Source organism: Vipera berus (genome assembly GCF_964194415.1).
Source record: "Vipera berus genome assembly, chromosome: 1".
NCBI classification, from domain to species: Eukaryota; Metazoa; Chordata; class Lepidosauria; order Squamata; family Viperidae; genus Vipera; species Vipera berus.
In genome coordinates this window covers 152,243,889-152,261,581 of record NC_138202.1, presented here as the reverse complement: position 1 = coordinate 152,261,581, position 17,693 = coordinate 152,243,889, and the positions used below count along the sequence as shown (strand labels likewise).

The window sequence follows — 17,693 nt, the reverse complement described above, 5'->3', positions numbered from 1 at the left end:
CGACTCTAGGGGCCGGTGCTCATCTCCGTTTCAAAGCCGAAGAGCCAGCGCTTGTCCGAGGACGTCTCCGTGGTCATGTGGCCGGCATGACTAGATGCCAAAGGCACACGGAACGCTGTTACCTTCCCACCGTAGTGGTCCCTATTTTTCTACTTGCATTTTTACGTGCTTTCGAACTGCTAGGTTGGCAGAAGCTGGGACGAGTAACAGGCGCTCACTCTGCTACGCGGCACTCGGGATTCGACCCGCCAAACTGCCGACCTTCCGATCGACAAGTTTAAATTCCCCTTTAAATGGCATTGTCAAATATCAGCAGTTCAATTGTTAATAAGGAAGGGGGAAGGAAGACCAAATTAAAATGTATGAGGTGGAGAAAGCATAGATTGACAGCCATAGTGTTGCTGTTTCATTTAATGGCAACCTCCTCAACACTGGGACTTTTAACAGCAGTAATATTTAGTAAGCTACACTTATAGTTTAGCAGACTGTAATTTCTCTGCTGTTGTAGAAAAACAGGTTTAGTAATTTGGGGTTACCTTGTGGGTATAAGTAACCAAGTACATGTTTATTTCGATCATAGATAATCTCCCCAGATCAATTGTGTGAGAATCTTTTCCGTCCTCTCACATTAGCTCAAAGTTTATGGATGTTAATGGCTCTGATCCAAGAAAGGTTAGCCATGCTTAGGCTCCTTGAAATAAATGGGACGTTAGTGGCAGCTAACTGGTTCTATTGAATCTCAATGGTCTAATGTCAGTTAGCTTTTCAGGACTGAGGCCATTGGGTTGCTCTTTCTTCTCAGTAGAAGTTATATTTGTGGTCTTTTCGAAAGAGCAGTTATTCTCTTATTTGAAGAATGAACACATTTTATAGATCTTAATATAAAGATGCCTGTGGGTTGAGCTTGAGTCTTGGTGACTGCACCTAGGCAGTTTTCTTGGCAGCGTTATGAAAGAGATTTGCCACTGCTTTGGGTTTTTTTTCCTTTTTTCTTTTCATTGCTAGACTACCCGTTGGCAGCACTTATTCAGTGTCTGAGCCCAGAAACTAAATAGTATTGAGCTGCTTAATACTGTACATTTAGAGAGGGCCTTCAGGGAATACCAGTGCTCTAGGCTAGATTAGGAAATTGGAAAAATGCCCTGAAAGAAGGCAATACCAAAGCACTTCCATTTTGTTGCCCAGAAAACTAGATGGATGGGTTCAGGAAGTCACCAGAAATGATTTATTTCTCTTGTTAAATATAATGTTCTCTTCGTTACATGTATTCCAACAACATCCTAATTAAAGAGATCTCTCTAATTCTAGATTCTTGAGAAATAGGAAAGTTCTGTTTTAGGTCACACCATTCCTCCTCACATTTTTATTATTCCTACATATTTATTATTGCCTACGATTTGCCAGTAAAACTCATCATAAAAATAACCATAGAATTGTTTCTATTCATTAAAATAAATATAAGTCAAAACTCTGGGTTGAGTAATGTGTAAATATGAAAAAGGAAATTTATTGTATATTCACTGATTTAGAGAAAATCTGTGGTAGTGAGGCTTAAATTATAGAATATTTTGCATCAGTACAGAATTTAAGGTTGATTGCTGAGCATAATAACAAGATTATATGAAGAAAATTAAGCATGCATGAGTATACATGAAAGGCCTAGAAAATTGCTCCGAGTGGAGCAGAGAATAAGAAAAACCAGTGTGATATCCCCTTGTTTAAGGTATTTATGGATGAATTATCTAAAGAATAGTTGTAGTGACATTAAATATGCTTAGACTAGGGTCATGCAGATTGATCTGTTAGCTGAGAGCTCAAATAATTTGATATGAATTTAGTATTTCCTATGATTAGGATGCAAAAAAAATATAGGTCTGAGAATGAATATATCAAAGAGCAAGGTAGTTGTATCTGAAATGTAAAATGAAGAAAAGTTATAAATTAAGATAAAAAACTAGAACACGTTAATCAGTTTGTATACTGTAGTTTACTAAAGATGGGGAAATGGATGGAGAAATTTGAAGATGTGCAAATGCTGATAGAAAGTTTAGGGGTAATATGTGATCAGTTGCAGAAATGAACTTGAACAAGAGAGACGTGAATAGTTTAGGGAACAAAATACAATGCATGAAGTGGTGTTTGGCCACAGTAGAGTAAGAGCAATTTACAGCTATAAAGAGGAATGGAAAAGAATAGTGAATAATATTTCTGTGAACTAGTTTTGCCTTTGTTTTCTTTTTCTTTTCTCATTCCCTTGATTCTTGGTATACTATTTCTTAATCTTTTCCTGCCCTCCACAGAACGTTGCTGATCCCAAAAGGAAATAGTGTGATGCATATGTATTTATATAGTGATCTCCAGCAAGCAAGCAAACATCAGCAAATACCATTTTTTACAACTTATAAGACAATTTGTATTTATTAACAGTTTAGAGTATTTCATTGGTTTATTATGTTTATATGTCATATCTAGAAAACCCCTTACATAGTGAAAGCATATGTTGCAATGTTTTTAAACAATACTGTATGCCCTACCCCTGGTATTCATTTATTTTATACAGATTTTCTTTGTATTGTTTAGATTCAAGACAGACATTAGCTTTGCTGGATTAAATGACATCCCCAACAAAAATCTCTACAATAAGTTTAATTAATAAGCTAGGTGATTAATGTTAATAATTAGTTCATTAATGAGTTACTTGATGGGAAGGTTACAAACTTTTTAATGGTATTATTTCTGCAAACTTTTGGTCTTAGTATGTTGTGCCTTAGAACTGTATATAATTTTTTTTATAAAAATTTTTTTGTTCTGAACTGAAAACAAAATCTGAAACTCATAATTAACCCTTTTCATCTCAGGTCTATAAAAGACTGACTGATCATGCTAAGCACTATTTAACACACAACCTGTATAAAACATAACTGAGATTATTTTTGTAAAAAAAAATGAGCATGCTGAAAGAGTGCCACAACAAGCAATAGTATCAGCAAATAATCAGATTGAACTGTACTTAATAGGCAACACCAAAACATTTATTTCAATCACACTGTAAGCAATATAAAAGCAGCACACATATATGCACACACACACATACACTTTCCCATGGGTGACAACCAACACCTTGAATAGCACTCTACCAATATCCCCTGCAACTCGTGTGATGCAGGCAGCGTTACAAGATACAGAGGCCTACTATAGCTTCCAAGCATCCCTCAAAAGCCAGTCCATGTAGACCACATTGCAGTAATATCAGGTAATCCTTGACTTACAATTTAGAAATCATTCAAAGTTATGACAGTCATTCACTTATTCTTAAGAGTTCTTTCAAAGCTTATTTGTATAGTGGACGTTGTATTTGGCTCATCCTGTAAACAAAACAATTTTTGCATGTGGAAAACTGAATATTCAACCTGTAATGCGCTCCATACTGCAGTTATTCATTGAGTCACCACATGACTGCAAATTTTACTACCATTTTGTCACAGTGGTTAAGCAAATCATATGGTTGTTAAGTGAGTCCAGTTTCCTCCATTTAACTTTGTTAAAAGCTGGCTGAAAGGCTCACAGATGGTATTCACATGGCCCTGCAATGCTGCCACCATCTTAAACAAATGCCCAAATGATAACCATGTGACTCTGGGGATACTGCAATGATTGTAAGTGTGAGGACTGGCTGTAAGTGATTTTTTTCAGTGCTGAAAGAATAGCCAAGATTGGCATGCTCCACTCCCATCTATTAAATAGTGGGAGGCAGAAAGTATACATTCTCCGTCTCTGAGACTGCCCAGGATCCCCCTGAGATCTGGGTGGCTCTGCCCTTGGCCACTGAGCCAGCATGTCATGCATGAGCCATTAGGATGTGTTAATATGCATGAAATGAATTTTCACCCTAGCGCTGTAGGTGTTTATATACGGTTTTGTTGTTATTGCTGGGGTGGTGGGGTTGGGTTTTTTTTGTATTTTTATTATTTCCAACTGTTAGCCACCCAAGAATTGCTTGGTGAATAGGCAGCCAAGCAAATTATTTTATTAATTAAGACCTTTCAGATAGATCTCTTTATCTCTTGCTCTGCTTTCCACCTACCAATCAGGAACTGGCTGGTCTGTAGTTCTATGAGTCCCCACACCTTTTTTCTTTTATTTTAAGGCAGACAAATTTGCTCTTCTCCACTGTTCTGGCTCTTCACCACCTTCCCAGTTTTTCAAAGACAGTAGATACAGGTTTTGGCATATGTAGCTTTTTCAGTGTTCTAGGATAAAAATTTTCTGGGCCTGAACATTTAAAGTCAATCTGTTCTTCATAATTTCCTATTGAACACATACTTTCTTTTGGAAAAGACTGAACCAAAATAGGAGATGAGTAGATCTGACTTTTCTTTAATGCCTACTAGCAATTTGCTATCTTTACTGAACAAATGGTTGATTCTTTTGCTTTAATTTTGATGATACCTAAAGATGTCTGTGTTGTTATTCTTACCCAATTTGCCAAACTTTGGTCATTCTAAGCATCAACATTTCTGATAGCCTCTCTACAGTTTAGCTACCTATATGTAGTCTTCACTATGAAGCGGTATGTAAGTGCTATTGCTATTGGTCTCCTGGTCTCTCTTCCCAATTTTCTTCCCATTACTACAATTCTATTGATATTGAGAAAGACTTATTCCAATTAAAATGAAGCTGTTTCTTCCTGAAGATACAAAATAAAACTAAGTACAATAAATATAAGTCTAGTCCAGGGGTCAGCAACCTGAAACAGTGAAAGAGCCACTCGGAACTGGTTCCCTCACAAAAGGAAAAACTGGGAGCCACAAAAAATGTGTGCGCTTGCACATACATGTGCACATGCGCAGAACAGGGTTTCACTGAAGTGTGGAGCCAAGGCGAGATATGCACCTACCTGCATATTTGAATTGATTGGTTGAAATTTTTTAGTTCCACTTTTTTTTTTGGACTGCACATGGCAGAGGACTGGGAGCCGCAGGAAATGACTGAAAGAGCCGCATGTGGCTCCGGAGCCGCAGACCTGTGGTCTAGTCCCATGTAAAATCATAGCAGAGCATTTAAGTTTTACATAGAAATTCTGTCAAAGAAGAGCACATCTGCCACGTGTGCAGACTGTTGTAAGTGCCCTGTGTTGTGCAAATAACATGGGGAATGCAACTGTGATAATAATCAATTATTTAGATTTTAATCAGTTTAGGAACCAAACTTCCATTGCCATTCTTATGTTTCTATAGCAAATTTGGCCCGTGTGAATAGTAGTGAGAGAATGGAGTTTGGAGATTTTTTTTGAGAGGTTTTGTTGTGTTGTATACTAATTGAATAATGTATTCTTGATTGTCCTCCTTAAAGAGGCATGTCCAGGATCTTTTGATGGATGTTATACTGTTGGCGTTTGTTTTATTATTTTTCTAACTTCAATGCAAACCCTCTGTTGCATTTGGTTACAAATATTTTTATTATTATATTGAGCTACATAAAAAATCACATAAGTGGAGTTGTGCTACCCATTGGAATATTCCTTTTCATGTTTACCGCCCTCCCCTCACATCTTTTGTAAACCCCAAAGCAAATGGGGGAAGGGGGTGGGAGAAAGGGAGGAGGAGGAATCTGATGTACTTGATGGTTGCCATGTCACCAAAGGAAGGGCAAAAGTGAGGAATCTAGTAGCATCTTTTCCAACTAGCATATGTTATTAAAAGGCAAAAGATGGAGCCTCACTTCTTCAGATAGGATGCATTCTACTGCATTTCTATATAGCTTTGTTCATCCTTTTGTAATCTGCCCTAAAACCTGTGGGTGAAGGTCTATTCAGTAATTCTTTTAAGTACAAATAATTTAGATTGCAGTCTTGTTTAGTTAAGTGGGTTTAATTCTAAATAGTTCTGCATAGGATTGTACTGCAAAATAATTGTTTTCTTTTATGTTAAACCTTCTGGAGGTTTTACTGAGATACTGCAGAAAACCCTGGAATGCTTTCTAAGTAATAGCATCCCGTCACACAAAGAGCCAGGGCTCTCTTTTCAGAGCACTCTTTTCAGGATTAAGCCTAATCCTTTAATTCCTATAATTGGGCCTAGGTATCATAGGGACTTGGATTTTAGGAAATATTAGAATTATATATAGAACACTTGAATTTCTCCAAATTCTAATTTTAGTTCAGAAATTTAAAAAAAGACAGAGCATTTATGTTTTTGTGGAAATCCTTTTATCTTCTGGAAGCAACGGAAGACTGTCTCTCTACTTTTCCATTTCACTTTGTAGATTAGCCTAACATGGATAAAGTATGTGAAAAGTCTTTACATTTTTTATTAGATCATCAGAACTTTGAACTGTAAATGCTACAGGCCTCTAATCTTCAACATTAGATACAGCAGCAGCAAATGCTGACTTAAGAGTAATGCATGAGGGACAATTAACTATACAGAGTTCTGTGTCAATCTTCTTTTAAAATGCTGTCCTACCAAAGTCTGCACATGTTAAACCAGGGTTTACAACTGCAATTGAGTGTTCACACAACATATTAAACAAAAAGAAATCACATTTGCCTTATTATTTTCTTAAGAGCTTTTTAAAAGATCCCATTGATGGTGGAAGCAGTTTGAGCACCAGTGGTGTGAGAACATGAGCTGGCTAATTCAGATTACATTGAAATTATGTATTTCTTATGAGCACTCAGTAGAGGTGAACAGTGAATGAAACTAACTGGATTTCCCCTTACTGCTTTAAACTGTTTTTAAGGGTTGTATGAGTACTGTCACACTAACAGAAGGATTTGGATGGTGCTGCACTGTTATTCAAAGTCTGGATTTGGAATGTAGTTGTAAGGTCTGAATGTAATTCTTGATTCATTTGCTATTTGTGGCATACTAGTTGCAGTTGCACAGCAACAAGTCCTATTTTGCCAGATATAAAACATTTACATTCCAGTGTTTCTAATTATTCTCAAGAGTGAGATTAAGCTTCCCAAATTACAAAACTCTGAAGCTGGCATAACTCTTTAACTGTGGAATATTACAAGGCGGTGATTTATAGCAAAATAATAAATGCTTATAGAATGGGAATGAAAACCAATGTATCCTTATTTCAGAATAAGTCCCAATGAACCCAGCTTTCCAGCTGACATATATATTCATATTTCCTGAAATGGTGAACCTTTTACATTTCAAGGTAACCATTAGTGTTACTCAAATGTCTATTTTTTTAAAGATGATTTTGGGCCAGCCCTAGGAAGAAGACAGCGGCAAACCACTTCCTAAATCTTGTCAAGACAGCTGCAAAGACTTGTTCAGGCATTTGCCAGGAGTCAACACTGACTCAAAGGCACGCACACTGACATTTTTTGTTATTGTCGAAATTCTGGAATTAGGCTAAAGGTTATCTTGCCCTGTAGTTTTTGAGTTCAGACTTTCAACTTTGCTGTCAAAAGCCGTCAGCCCAGGGGCAGGAAAAAGATGCATTCCAAACATCTAACACGTAACCATTACAAATATATTTTCCTACCCTCGTTTGTATCTTTTTTTCCTTCTCCGTATGGAGACTCCTATCCTACCCTTTTAATTTGGAATTAAATTTCTGAGTATCTTTCCTCGTCACCTAATGTTGTTGTTGTTGTTAGTTGCGAAGTCGTGTCCGACCCATCGCGACCCTATGGACAATGTTCCTCCAGGCCTTCCTGTCCTCTACCATCTTCTGGAGTCCATTTAAGCTCACGCCTACTGCTTCAGTGACTCCATCCAGCCACCTCATTCTCTGTCGTCCCCTTCTTCTATTGCCCTCAATCTTTCCCAGCATTAGGCTCTTCTCCAGTGAGTCCTTCCTTCTCATTAGATGGCCAAAGTATTTGAGTTTTAGCTTCAGGATCTGGCCTTCTAAAGAGCAGTCAGGGTTGATCTCCTCTAGGACTGACCGGTTTGATCACCTTGCAGTCCAAGGGACTCGCAGGAGTCTTCTCCAGCACCATAGTTCAAAGGCTTCAATTCTTTGGCGCTCAGCCTTCCTTATGGTCCAGCTTTCACTGCCATACATTGCAACTGGGAAGACCATAGCCTTGACTATACCCACTTTTGTTGACAGGGTGATGTCTCTGCTTTTTGCTGTCTAGATTTGCCATGGCTTTCCTCCCCAGGAGCAAGCGTCTTTTAATTTCTTGGCTACAGTCCCCATCTGCAGTGATCTTGGAGCCCAGGAAAATAAAATCTGTCACTACCTCCATTTCTTCCCCATCTATTTGCCAGGAATTGAGAGGGCCAGATGCCATGATCTTGGTTTTCTTAATGTTTAGTTTCAACCCAAGTTTTGCACTCTCCTTCTTCACTCGCAACAAGAGGCTCTTTAGTTCCTCTTCACTTTCTGCCATTCTGCCATCTGTCACCTAATACAGTTCCCCTAACAAAGGAGTTTGCACAGAAACGCAGAAATAAAAAAATAAAGCACAATCCAGGTCACATTTAATATTTGAGAAAGGGAGCGCATTTATTCATCCTCTGTTGTCCAAGAAGTGGCCTCTCTTCTCTCATGTAGTATACGTACTTAATCGTTCGGCAGCAACAGCCTGCTTGCTCGACGAGCGGCGGGGTCCGGCGCTTTCAGGGCAGCTTCGCATTCCAGGTCTGCGCCCGTATAAGGATCATATTACCGGAGATCACACGGCTTCAGCCAAGCTCTGGAGTTCCGTCAAGAGTGGGTGGTGGCTTCTCTTCATCCCTGCATTTCGCTCCCCTGCCGCAAGGGGGACTTCGAGGGAAGAGAGAGCTCTGCGTTTTAGCGTCGGCCCTTGGTGTGGCGCTAATCAGAAGTTTTTGTTTCAAATACTCAAAACTGTTCGCGGCGGCGCGGATTTCTCCCTCAGGAATTTTAGGTTATTGGCTTCCTTTCGTTATCGGCTCTGCCAATAGCCTGCGTTGGGGGAAAAAAACCCCCACAACAAGGCGTTTTTGCTAACCTCCGCGTTCAACCCTCGTTTCTCCAAACCAAAGGGAACAAAGAATGGACTTAGCCGATGACCCTCAAACCTAAGCGGGAAATGGTTGCTCTTTTCTCAGCCCCCGCCATTGCTCGCACGCCAAGGAGAAACTTGAAGGCAGGCGAACTGCTTATTTTTCTACTAACTACTACGGCAGGGGTCTTCAAACTTGGCCCTTTTATGACTTGTGGACTTCAACTCCCAGAATTCCTCAGCCAGCAAAGCTGGCTGAGGAATTCTGGGAGTTGAAGTCCACAAGTCATAAAAGGGCCAAGTTTGAAGACCCCTGTACTACGGCATCACCTGAGCCTTTTCGCGGGCACTGTCGGCTCTAGTTTTCGGTAGCTTCGGATGATGGTTTCTCTTATCAAAGACACTTTTAAGAGCGGCCCGTTTCCTATCAAGTGGCTCCTGTTTGCCCCTGAAGTTAACGTAAAACTTGCTTTAATCGTCGCCCACCTAGAAATTCACTTTGCCATTGCTGCCCCAGCCGCTGCCCCTTCCAACGCAACAACCCTTCCCTCCCCCCCCTTTGTGCCGCAGGGGGTTCGCGCTCCGCTTTAGTGCACACGCACACATGGAGCCCGGTCCCGGCTGGCCGTTCCCGCGCCCGCAGACAGAACGGCCCGGGCCCTGCCTGCGGAACGTGGTACTGCTACCCTTGGCGCGCACACCACGAATCGGAGAGCGCGCCGACTGACTGGCTACCCCGAGGAATGCGCGGTATGCGAGAGGCAGAAGCAACCATTCGACGGGACGGGGAGGGGGGGGAACGGGATCGGCCCACGTCTGCCGCGGCCGCAGGAGCACGCGCGTTTCGAACCGTCGCGCGCGGCGTGGAGGGAAAAAAAAAAGCCCGTGGCGGCGTGTGCCTAGACGCCGAGTAGTCGCCGCCGCCGCCGCGTGGGAGCGGCTCAGCGCCTTCCGATTTAGTTCTTTCGACTCCCCCACCCCTCCTCCTCCTCCGCTCGGTTGCGCGCTCTCTGTGTGTTTTTTCCTCTCTCTTTCTCTCCCTCTCGCTGGGCGGTGGTTGAGGCCGCTGGTAGTTTGGATCGATTCTGCTGAAGTCGCCGCGGCGGACAGCAGCAGCGGCGGCGGCAGTATTGGGTAGATCAACGAAGGGGCATTTATGGCAGGCTGGCCAGCCGAAGCTGTAGGCTCAGCGCGGCTCCGCTGCCGTCGGTGATCCCAGGAGAGGGAAGGAGGACGACGGGCGCGCCTTGCAGGAGAGCCTCAGCCCGGGAAGAGGGGGGGGGGTGGAGGCAGAGCAGGCGGAGGCGTCGAAGCAGCAGCCAGCTGCAGGAGTGAAGACCCGTCCCAGCAGCCGGGGAGAGAGAGAGGCGTCTTCCAGCGGTCGCCTCCCTGAATCGCGCCCCAGCCAAGTTGCTTCCCGTCCGCAGGGGAAGTTCGGGCTTCAGCTGGGCGATGATTTTCCCCAATAGCAGCAGCAACTCTGCGGGCGGCAGCCGGACTCCGTATAGGAAACAGGTAAAAAATAAAAAAAGGGAGAAAGGGGGAGGAATCAAGTTGCAGTTTCTGTGGGGCGGGGGGGGGCAGGTTTGCTCGTAGGGAGGGGCGCGGAGGAAGAAGAAGGGGTGGGGACTTAATTGTAGTTGAGGCTCGCTCTTGAGGATCTAGGGCAGGGGTCTTCAAACTTGGCCCTTTTATGACTTGTGGACTTCAACTCCCAGAATTCCTCAGCCAGCTTTGCTGGCTGAGGAATTCTGGGAGTTGAAGTCCACAAGTCATAAAAGGGCCAAGTTTGAAGACCCCTGATCTAGGGAATTGAGCGCTCTTTTTTTTTTCCTCCCCGGGACGAGCTTTGCTGTCTTTTCCCCTCTTTCCTTCTTGCCTTTTCTTCCTCTTAAAGATTGTATCACGCGGATTCCGACTTAAAAAAGAAAGAACGCCGCCTCTTTTGTGTTCCGGCAGGAGATTCCAGACAGGGCGACATACAAGTCTTGCAGAAAGAGAGATGTTGTTTCAGGGTAGGGAAGCTCTCGATCGAGTAAGAAAGCCTCTTCCTCCCAGTTGCGTTCAGCGAAAGAGAGCGTACGGGCAAACGTCTCAGAAAACGAAAGTTTCAGCCCAGCAGTTGTCTTTATTTGTGTGGAAATAGTGCAGAGGGAGAGACGTACCCCGAGTAAAAAAGAGATTTTTCTTTGGAAAAGAAAAAAAAATTTAAGACACGCTAAAACATTATTTATACCATGGGGAGGATGTGGACACCGTGCCAAGGCGCGGGTTTCTCTTAAGTTAAAATTAATTTGTAATAAGACACCTCTTTATGTAATTCTCGGAAATCTGTAACTGAAATTGCGTACAATAGTGCCTTTTATCCATTTGCTATCTGTTGAAGAAATGGTTAAAGTGGCTTACACAAAATTACTGTTGCTTTATTTGTTTCCCCTTCCTTTCCAGACTGCAAGAAAATTGGATTCTAAGAATTATGACGAGTTTCAGTCTGACATGTTGATTTAATTCCCCAAACAGAGACATTCTAGTAGACTGTGCTTCTAGAAATGGTTATGTCAATATCCTGTTCTTTAAAAAAAAAAGTGGTTGGAGAAAGGATGTCTAGCCTGTGCCTTATTCATATAAAACAGATCTCATTCCATTTTAATTTTGCCTCTTCATAAATCTACTTTTCTCTTCTGGGCATGCACATGCATTTATAAACAATATCTTTGTTTAACGTGAATAGGAAGAATTTTTACGAACAAAAATTATTCGGTGTCTTTAGAACTGGACATTCTATCATTAGAGTTGTGATCCCGATTGCTTCAGTGAGATTACCCTGTGACAGAATACTCTTATTTTAATTTAATTATGTATAAGTTTAGGGGTCATTAATGTTGCTAAAGGTTTCGTGGAATATTAGTTTAATCTTTAACGTTTCTCATTTTGTACGTAGCCTGATATTATATTTCAGAAAACATTTTGAAGAATGGGCAGATTTCTAGATTATTTTATAGTATTATGTTCTGGTTTTAAATTAATTGATGGATTGATTTAATTAGGAGGAGGTCTTCCTTCTAAAGAAAAAAAATAGGCTATGTAAATAATACAGGAGTCATCACAGTATTCCACTACTTTTTTTTTGCAAAAACAATGTAAACAAGCATTTGAGGGAGTCTAGAAGTCCGAGAAGTACACCAAGTCTTTTAAAAAGTTTTGTTGTTCATTGATCCCATCAAATGATACCACCCTAAAAAGGTAGTGATGAAGGTGAAGCTGCTAGAAGAGAAAAGAGGATGAACCTTTTACTGGAAAGCTGCCTGTTTTGCATGCGGATGCTAATCAGATGGTGGACTGGAACACACTGATAAGGATAAGATGCTCTTCTTTCACAGTCCACTCCTTGGATTTCAAAGAGCTAAAAGGGTTGAATGAATCAGAAAAACAAACAGACTTCCCTTTCAATGGGGAGAGGGAGAAAATGAATATAGGCCTAAGACCCTTGGTACTAAAGGTTTGTTTCATCGGGAGTCCAGCCTTTCTTTAGTGAAACACTTCCTACTTAAGCTGGGGAAGGCTGAGTGTGCAGGCATTCTAGCTTGTATAAGCTCCTGTTGATTTTAATTGGGGCAGACTTTGTCCCGTTGTCATTCAAAACATGCTTCTTTATTTCTCATTCTTGCTGAAGTCTTTATCAGTTCTTGTCATAAGAAGATCTTGAGAGATTTGGAGGAGCTACTAGCAAATATTAAAAAAAATATCTGATTCTAGCGTGCAAATAATACTACTGTACTATTTTTTTTACAATCACGGGGATGAATTTATTTTTCGGTAATGATGTTTTTCTGCAAGTTATTTTAAGTTTTTTTTTTTAAAAAAACCATTGAAATGAACCACTAGTATTCTTGCAGTGCTAAATTCCTTTTTAAGTCACTCTTTATTGCTTTGAGCCATGCCATAATTTAAGGAAAGGTTTTTTTCATATTTATAGATGCAAAAATGAATTTTAGATTAAGTTTTCAAGAATACCATAAGCTTCTATGCGACTTCTTTTGACCACATTGGTAATTTATAATGCAGTCCTATAAAATGTTCACTCAAAAGTAAATCCAACTGACTGATGACTTAAGCATGGAAAAAGGATAAGGAATTGTCCAAAGTAATAATTTGGGGCACTAACCAAAACAAAGCAAAAATGTATTCTATTAGATGGAAATTACCTTGTACAGATTGACCTCAACTTGTCACCACAATTGAGCCCAAAATTTCTGTTGCTAAGCGAGACGTTTCTTAAGTGAGTTTTGCTCCATTTTATGACTGTTCTTGCCACATTTGTTAAGTGAATCACTGCAGTTGTTAAGTTAGTAACACAGTTGTTAAGTGAATCTGACCGAGACTCTAGAAAGGGTACAGAGAAGAGCAACAAAGATGATTAGGGGACTGGAGGCTAAAACATATAAGCAACGGTTGCTGGAATTGGGTATGTGCAGTTTAATGAAGAGAAGGGTGAGGGGTGACATGATAGCAGTGTTCCAATATCTCAGGGGCTACCACAAAGAAGAGGGAGTCAAGCTATTCTCCAAAGCACCTGAAAGCAGGACAAGAAGCAATGGATGGAAACTAGTCAAGGAGAGAAGCAACCCAGAACTAAGGAGAAATTTCCTGACAGTTAGAACAATTAACAAGTGGAACAACCTGCCTCCAGAGGTGGTGAATGCTCCAACACTGGAGGTTTTTAAGAAGAGACTGGACAGCCATTTGTCTGAAATGGTATAGGGTTTCCTGACTTAGCAGGGGGTTGGACTAGATGACCTCCAAGGTCCCTTCCAACTTTATATTATTATTATTATTATTATTATTATTATTATTATTACCTCCCCCTTGACTTTGCTTCTCAGAAGGTCACAAAAGGTGATCACATGACCCCAGGACATTCAACAGTCATAAATACGAGTGTTGCCAAGTGATTTTATTAAGCAATATGTAATTACACTACAGTACTTTGAATAGATCTGCCATGCTTCTTTCTCTGCTTGTACTCAGTTGTAGGGACATGTCACACAAATCCCTTTGTTTTTTGTCATGTTGGAAAGAAGAAGATGGAGTCAATTCTTCTTGTGCTCCATAATGTTATAGCAAGGAGTGCACACAGATCTTTGAAATCATCTGTTGGAACAGGATTTTCCTATATCATGAAAACAATAGATCATACTGAAATATTTCTGTTAAGATGTAATTTCAAAATATTTGAAAAGCTGCTGATAGGCCGGCTGATAGTTTAGATGTATGCTTAATGTAAATGTACATACTCCCCTTCTCAATAGATAATGTTTAAAACAACATTTTATTAATAAAAATAGCAGTTCAGCTTAATCCTAATTCATGTTAATTGTTTTCCTTAAAATACATTTTAATCAAACAATTCTAGAAATACCTTTAACACCTACATTTGAAAAAATAAGGATTTTTGAACAGGAGATGCAAATAATGAGGGGGCGGAGCAAATAGTTTTACCAATGGGAATTGTTAAATATATGTGCATATATAGACCTGATATAGATCTGAATTTGAATTACAGAGTAAAAACTATACTGATTTAATTCTGAAAATAAGATTTGCTTTCCATTCTGAATGCAACTGTTGTAAAATTAATAGAGAAAAGTAAGGATTTTTGAGTTCAAGTTATTGTTAATATTGGAGCTTAATTTTTTTCAAATGAAAGTTAATGAGACTGTTTATTTTATTAGTTGTCCATAAATTTTGGTTTGAGAAGAGTTGCTATCTTGTTTTATTGAGTATTATTTCACACCAAGTAACAGCCATTCTTGTTGCTTGTTGTTACATTATGAGGAGTATAATATTTACGGCTGTGAAAGTTGGACCATAAGAAAAGCTGAGCGCCAAAGAATTGAGGCCTTTGAACTATGGTGCTGGAGAAGACTCCTGCGAGTCCCTTGGACTGCAAGGTGATCAAACCAGTCAGTCCTAGAGGAGATCAACCCCGACTGCTCTTTAGAAGGCCAGATCCTGAAGTTGAAACTCAAATACTTTGGCCACCTAATGAGAAGGAAGGACTCACTGGAGAAGAGCCTAATGCTGGGAAAGGTTGAGGGCAAGAGAAGAAAGGGATGACAGAGAATGAGGTGGCTGGATAGAGTCACTGAAGCAGTAGACGTGTGCCTAAATGGACTCCAGAAGATGGTAGAGGACAGGAAGGCCTGGAGTAACGTGGTAGAGGACAGGAAGGCCTGGAGTAACGTTGTCCATGGAGTTGCGATGGGTTGGACACAACTTTGCAACTAACAACAACAAATAATATTTACTTCACAAATACAAGTAGTGTGCTGCTTTCAAGAAGATTAATTAGGCATAACTACTATGAAAAAATTTACATTGATTCATTGGTTGGCCCATGGTGGTTGATCTTGTTATGCACAGCAGGACTTGCATGATACATAAATACATTGTATAAGACATTCTAAGTTACGCTAAAATGTTTAAAACGGATAAAATCATCCCAAAGAGATAAGCATCCATTTTGGTAGTTCAAATTATAACTTCACACTCTGCATTTCTCACTCTTATACATTTCATTTTTCATTGTTGAAAGAGAGACAGAGATTTAAGAGAGTAGAGATGTTGTTAATTCCTTTGTTTAATAAAATCATTTTTAATAAAGGTCAGATTGTTTTGAGAATTTGCACGGTAACTTTTACAAAAGGAAGAACCACACTCTTACAGTTTAATTTTATTCCGAGAATATTTGGGGACTGGAATTAACATTTTAGAACTACAAGCCCACACATTTTACCGATTAACAATTTAGTCATCAATCCACAATCGTTCACTGAGGAATAATCCTATTAAAAATGGGAGAGAAGAATCCTTCGGCATCAGTTTCTTAAACAGGATGTAATCTCAGTAGAGAATACCAATTAGTGTTGTAATCATAGAGGCATTTCTGTTGCTGTTCCTGAACATGAATTTCTTGAACTGGAAACAGGCTGGTTGTAGTTTTCCATGTGTGGCTGCATTGAATTATGGGCATCATTATGTACCTATGATTTTCAGTGAGATTAGATTTGTTTCTTGCCTTTCCTCTAGGAATTCAAAACAATGTCCATAATATTCCTGCATTCAGCAACCCTGTGTGGGAGGCTGCCGTAGTCCTCTTCTGAGCTTCCATATATAGGCTTATATATACAGCTTATATGTGGCATATAGGCTTATGTATGAATTGCCTTGAACCCAGTGTCTCTTCATAGAGCTGTTCATTGATTATAGTAGCAGTTAGCCATTTTCTGTTTCACCCAAGCAAAAGTAGCCCAGGCCCGGGGACATATTTTAGGTAACACTTTTAGAGGGAGATGAAGGAATTAGGGTCATGGTCTGCTTGTTCCATTGAGGAAAATCATCACTGAATGAAGGATTGTTTCTGTAATCAAATGACTGAAATTCAAGAATTATACTTTACTATATCTGACTAGCTAAATTTATAGGAAGGCTTACCGCAAGCCCTGGTGCCTTTCCTCAGGCAGAAATAAGTCCCATTAAATTTATAGGATGTACTTCCAAGAAAGTTGCTTAAGATTTACAATCTAAACCATTGTAAAGGCTTGAAATACATTAGTAATAAATATATTTTTATGTTTCTGCTGTAGCTAATGTTCAACCTCAGTGACTTCTTTTTTCTCTGTTTCAAAAACAGCAGGAGTTTAAAAATATTCCAATGATTAGTAGAGTTTGAGCACTTAAAAGCCATTTTCCCTTTTTAAAAATAATTTTGAAGGGATTGGACATAGTCAAAAACTATTGATCTGGTAATATATGTATTAAATATTTTTAGGCAAGAAGGTTGATTTCTATACAATAAAAGATCACATCAGAACAACAGAGAGATACAGAATATACCAGTAGAAGAGAATACGTGTAGTTCAGGGTTGAACTGTGGGTCTTTGGTGCTCTCTGAGCTTGGTTGTTTTCTTTCAGATATTTCATTACCCAGTTAGGTAATACCATGATGATGCTATTTAGTTGGGTAATGAAATGTCTCCAAGAAAACAACCAAGCTCAGAGAGCAGCAACCACCAACATAATAGAAGAAGCAACTAATTATTTAACTGTTAAGTATCCATACAAATGCAGATATCTTTTGAAATTAAGGAGTAATTGCAGCTTGGTGGAGGATCACCTGCTGTGGGTCAAAAGGTCCCAGTTCTAGTCTTCTGGCATCTCTACTTGAAATATACTGTAATGGAGGCTGGGAGGGATATTTTCCCTGGAACTCTGGAGGGCTTCTGCCAATCAGACTGGATCACACTGACCTAAGGAGACAAATATAGCAGAGTCTACATATATGATGGGATATCTAGCCATTTTTCTCTACTCAAGTAGGCTGAAGAAGTTCCAGTATGATTGCAACAGTCAGGAAAGTATTCTGTAGAAGAGAACTCTGCCTTGAGCAACTGTTTTCACTTAATGAAAGGCGGCTCCTTGGAAGAAGACATACTTTCAAAGGAAAATTTTATCCAAACAATGAAAACTTCTCTTTAAAAGGCGCTTGGCTGCATCGCGTGAAGAGCTGAAGCAGCTGCCACAGGGGAGGGGATGGAGAAGATGATTGCATTGTAATAAATTTAGCTGTACTCTGCAGAAACCTCTCAATCTGCAGTTTCCTGCTTGCAACAGGAACAGGAAGGGATGTACTGTGTAGAAAAAAATGAGAACTGAGTGAGAACTATTTGTTTTGGTGCAGACTATAGAACTACCA

The 17,693-nt window shown here is 40.0% G+C and overlaps 1 protein-coding gene across 6 annotated transcripts in view; it reads left to right on the top strand.

Moving 5' to 3' along the window:
* Positions 1-17,693, top strand: part of RBMS1 (RNA binding motif single stranded interacting protein 1) — a 139,643-nt gene that overhangs the window by 30,957 nt on the left and 90,993 nt on the right. The window contains exon 1 of one of the 6 annotated variants that reach the window (XM_081329709.1): positions 9,777-10,453. The exons of the other annotated variants lie outside the window; for them this stretch is intronic. Within the exon in view, the coding sequence (XP_081185835.1) occupies positions 10,391-10,453 (63 nt within the window). The 5' untranslated portion in view covers positions 9,777-10,390. Of the gene's footprint in view, positions 1-9,776; positions 10,454-17,693 lie in introns of those variants that run through there. 6 annotated transcript variants of the gene reach the window in all.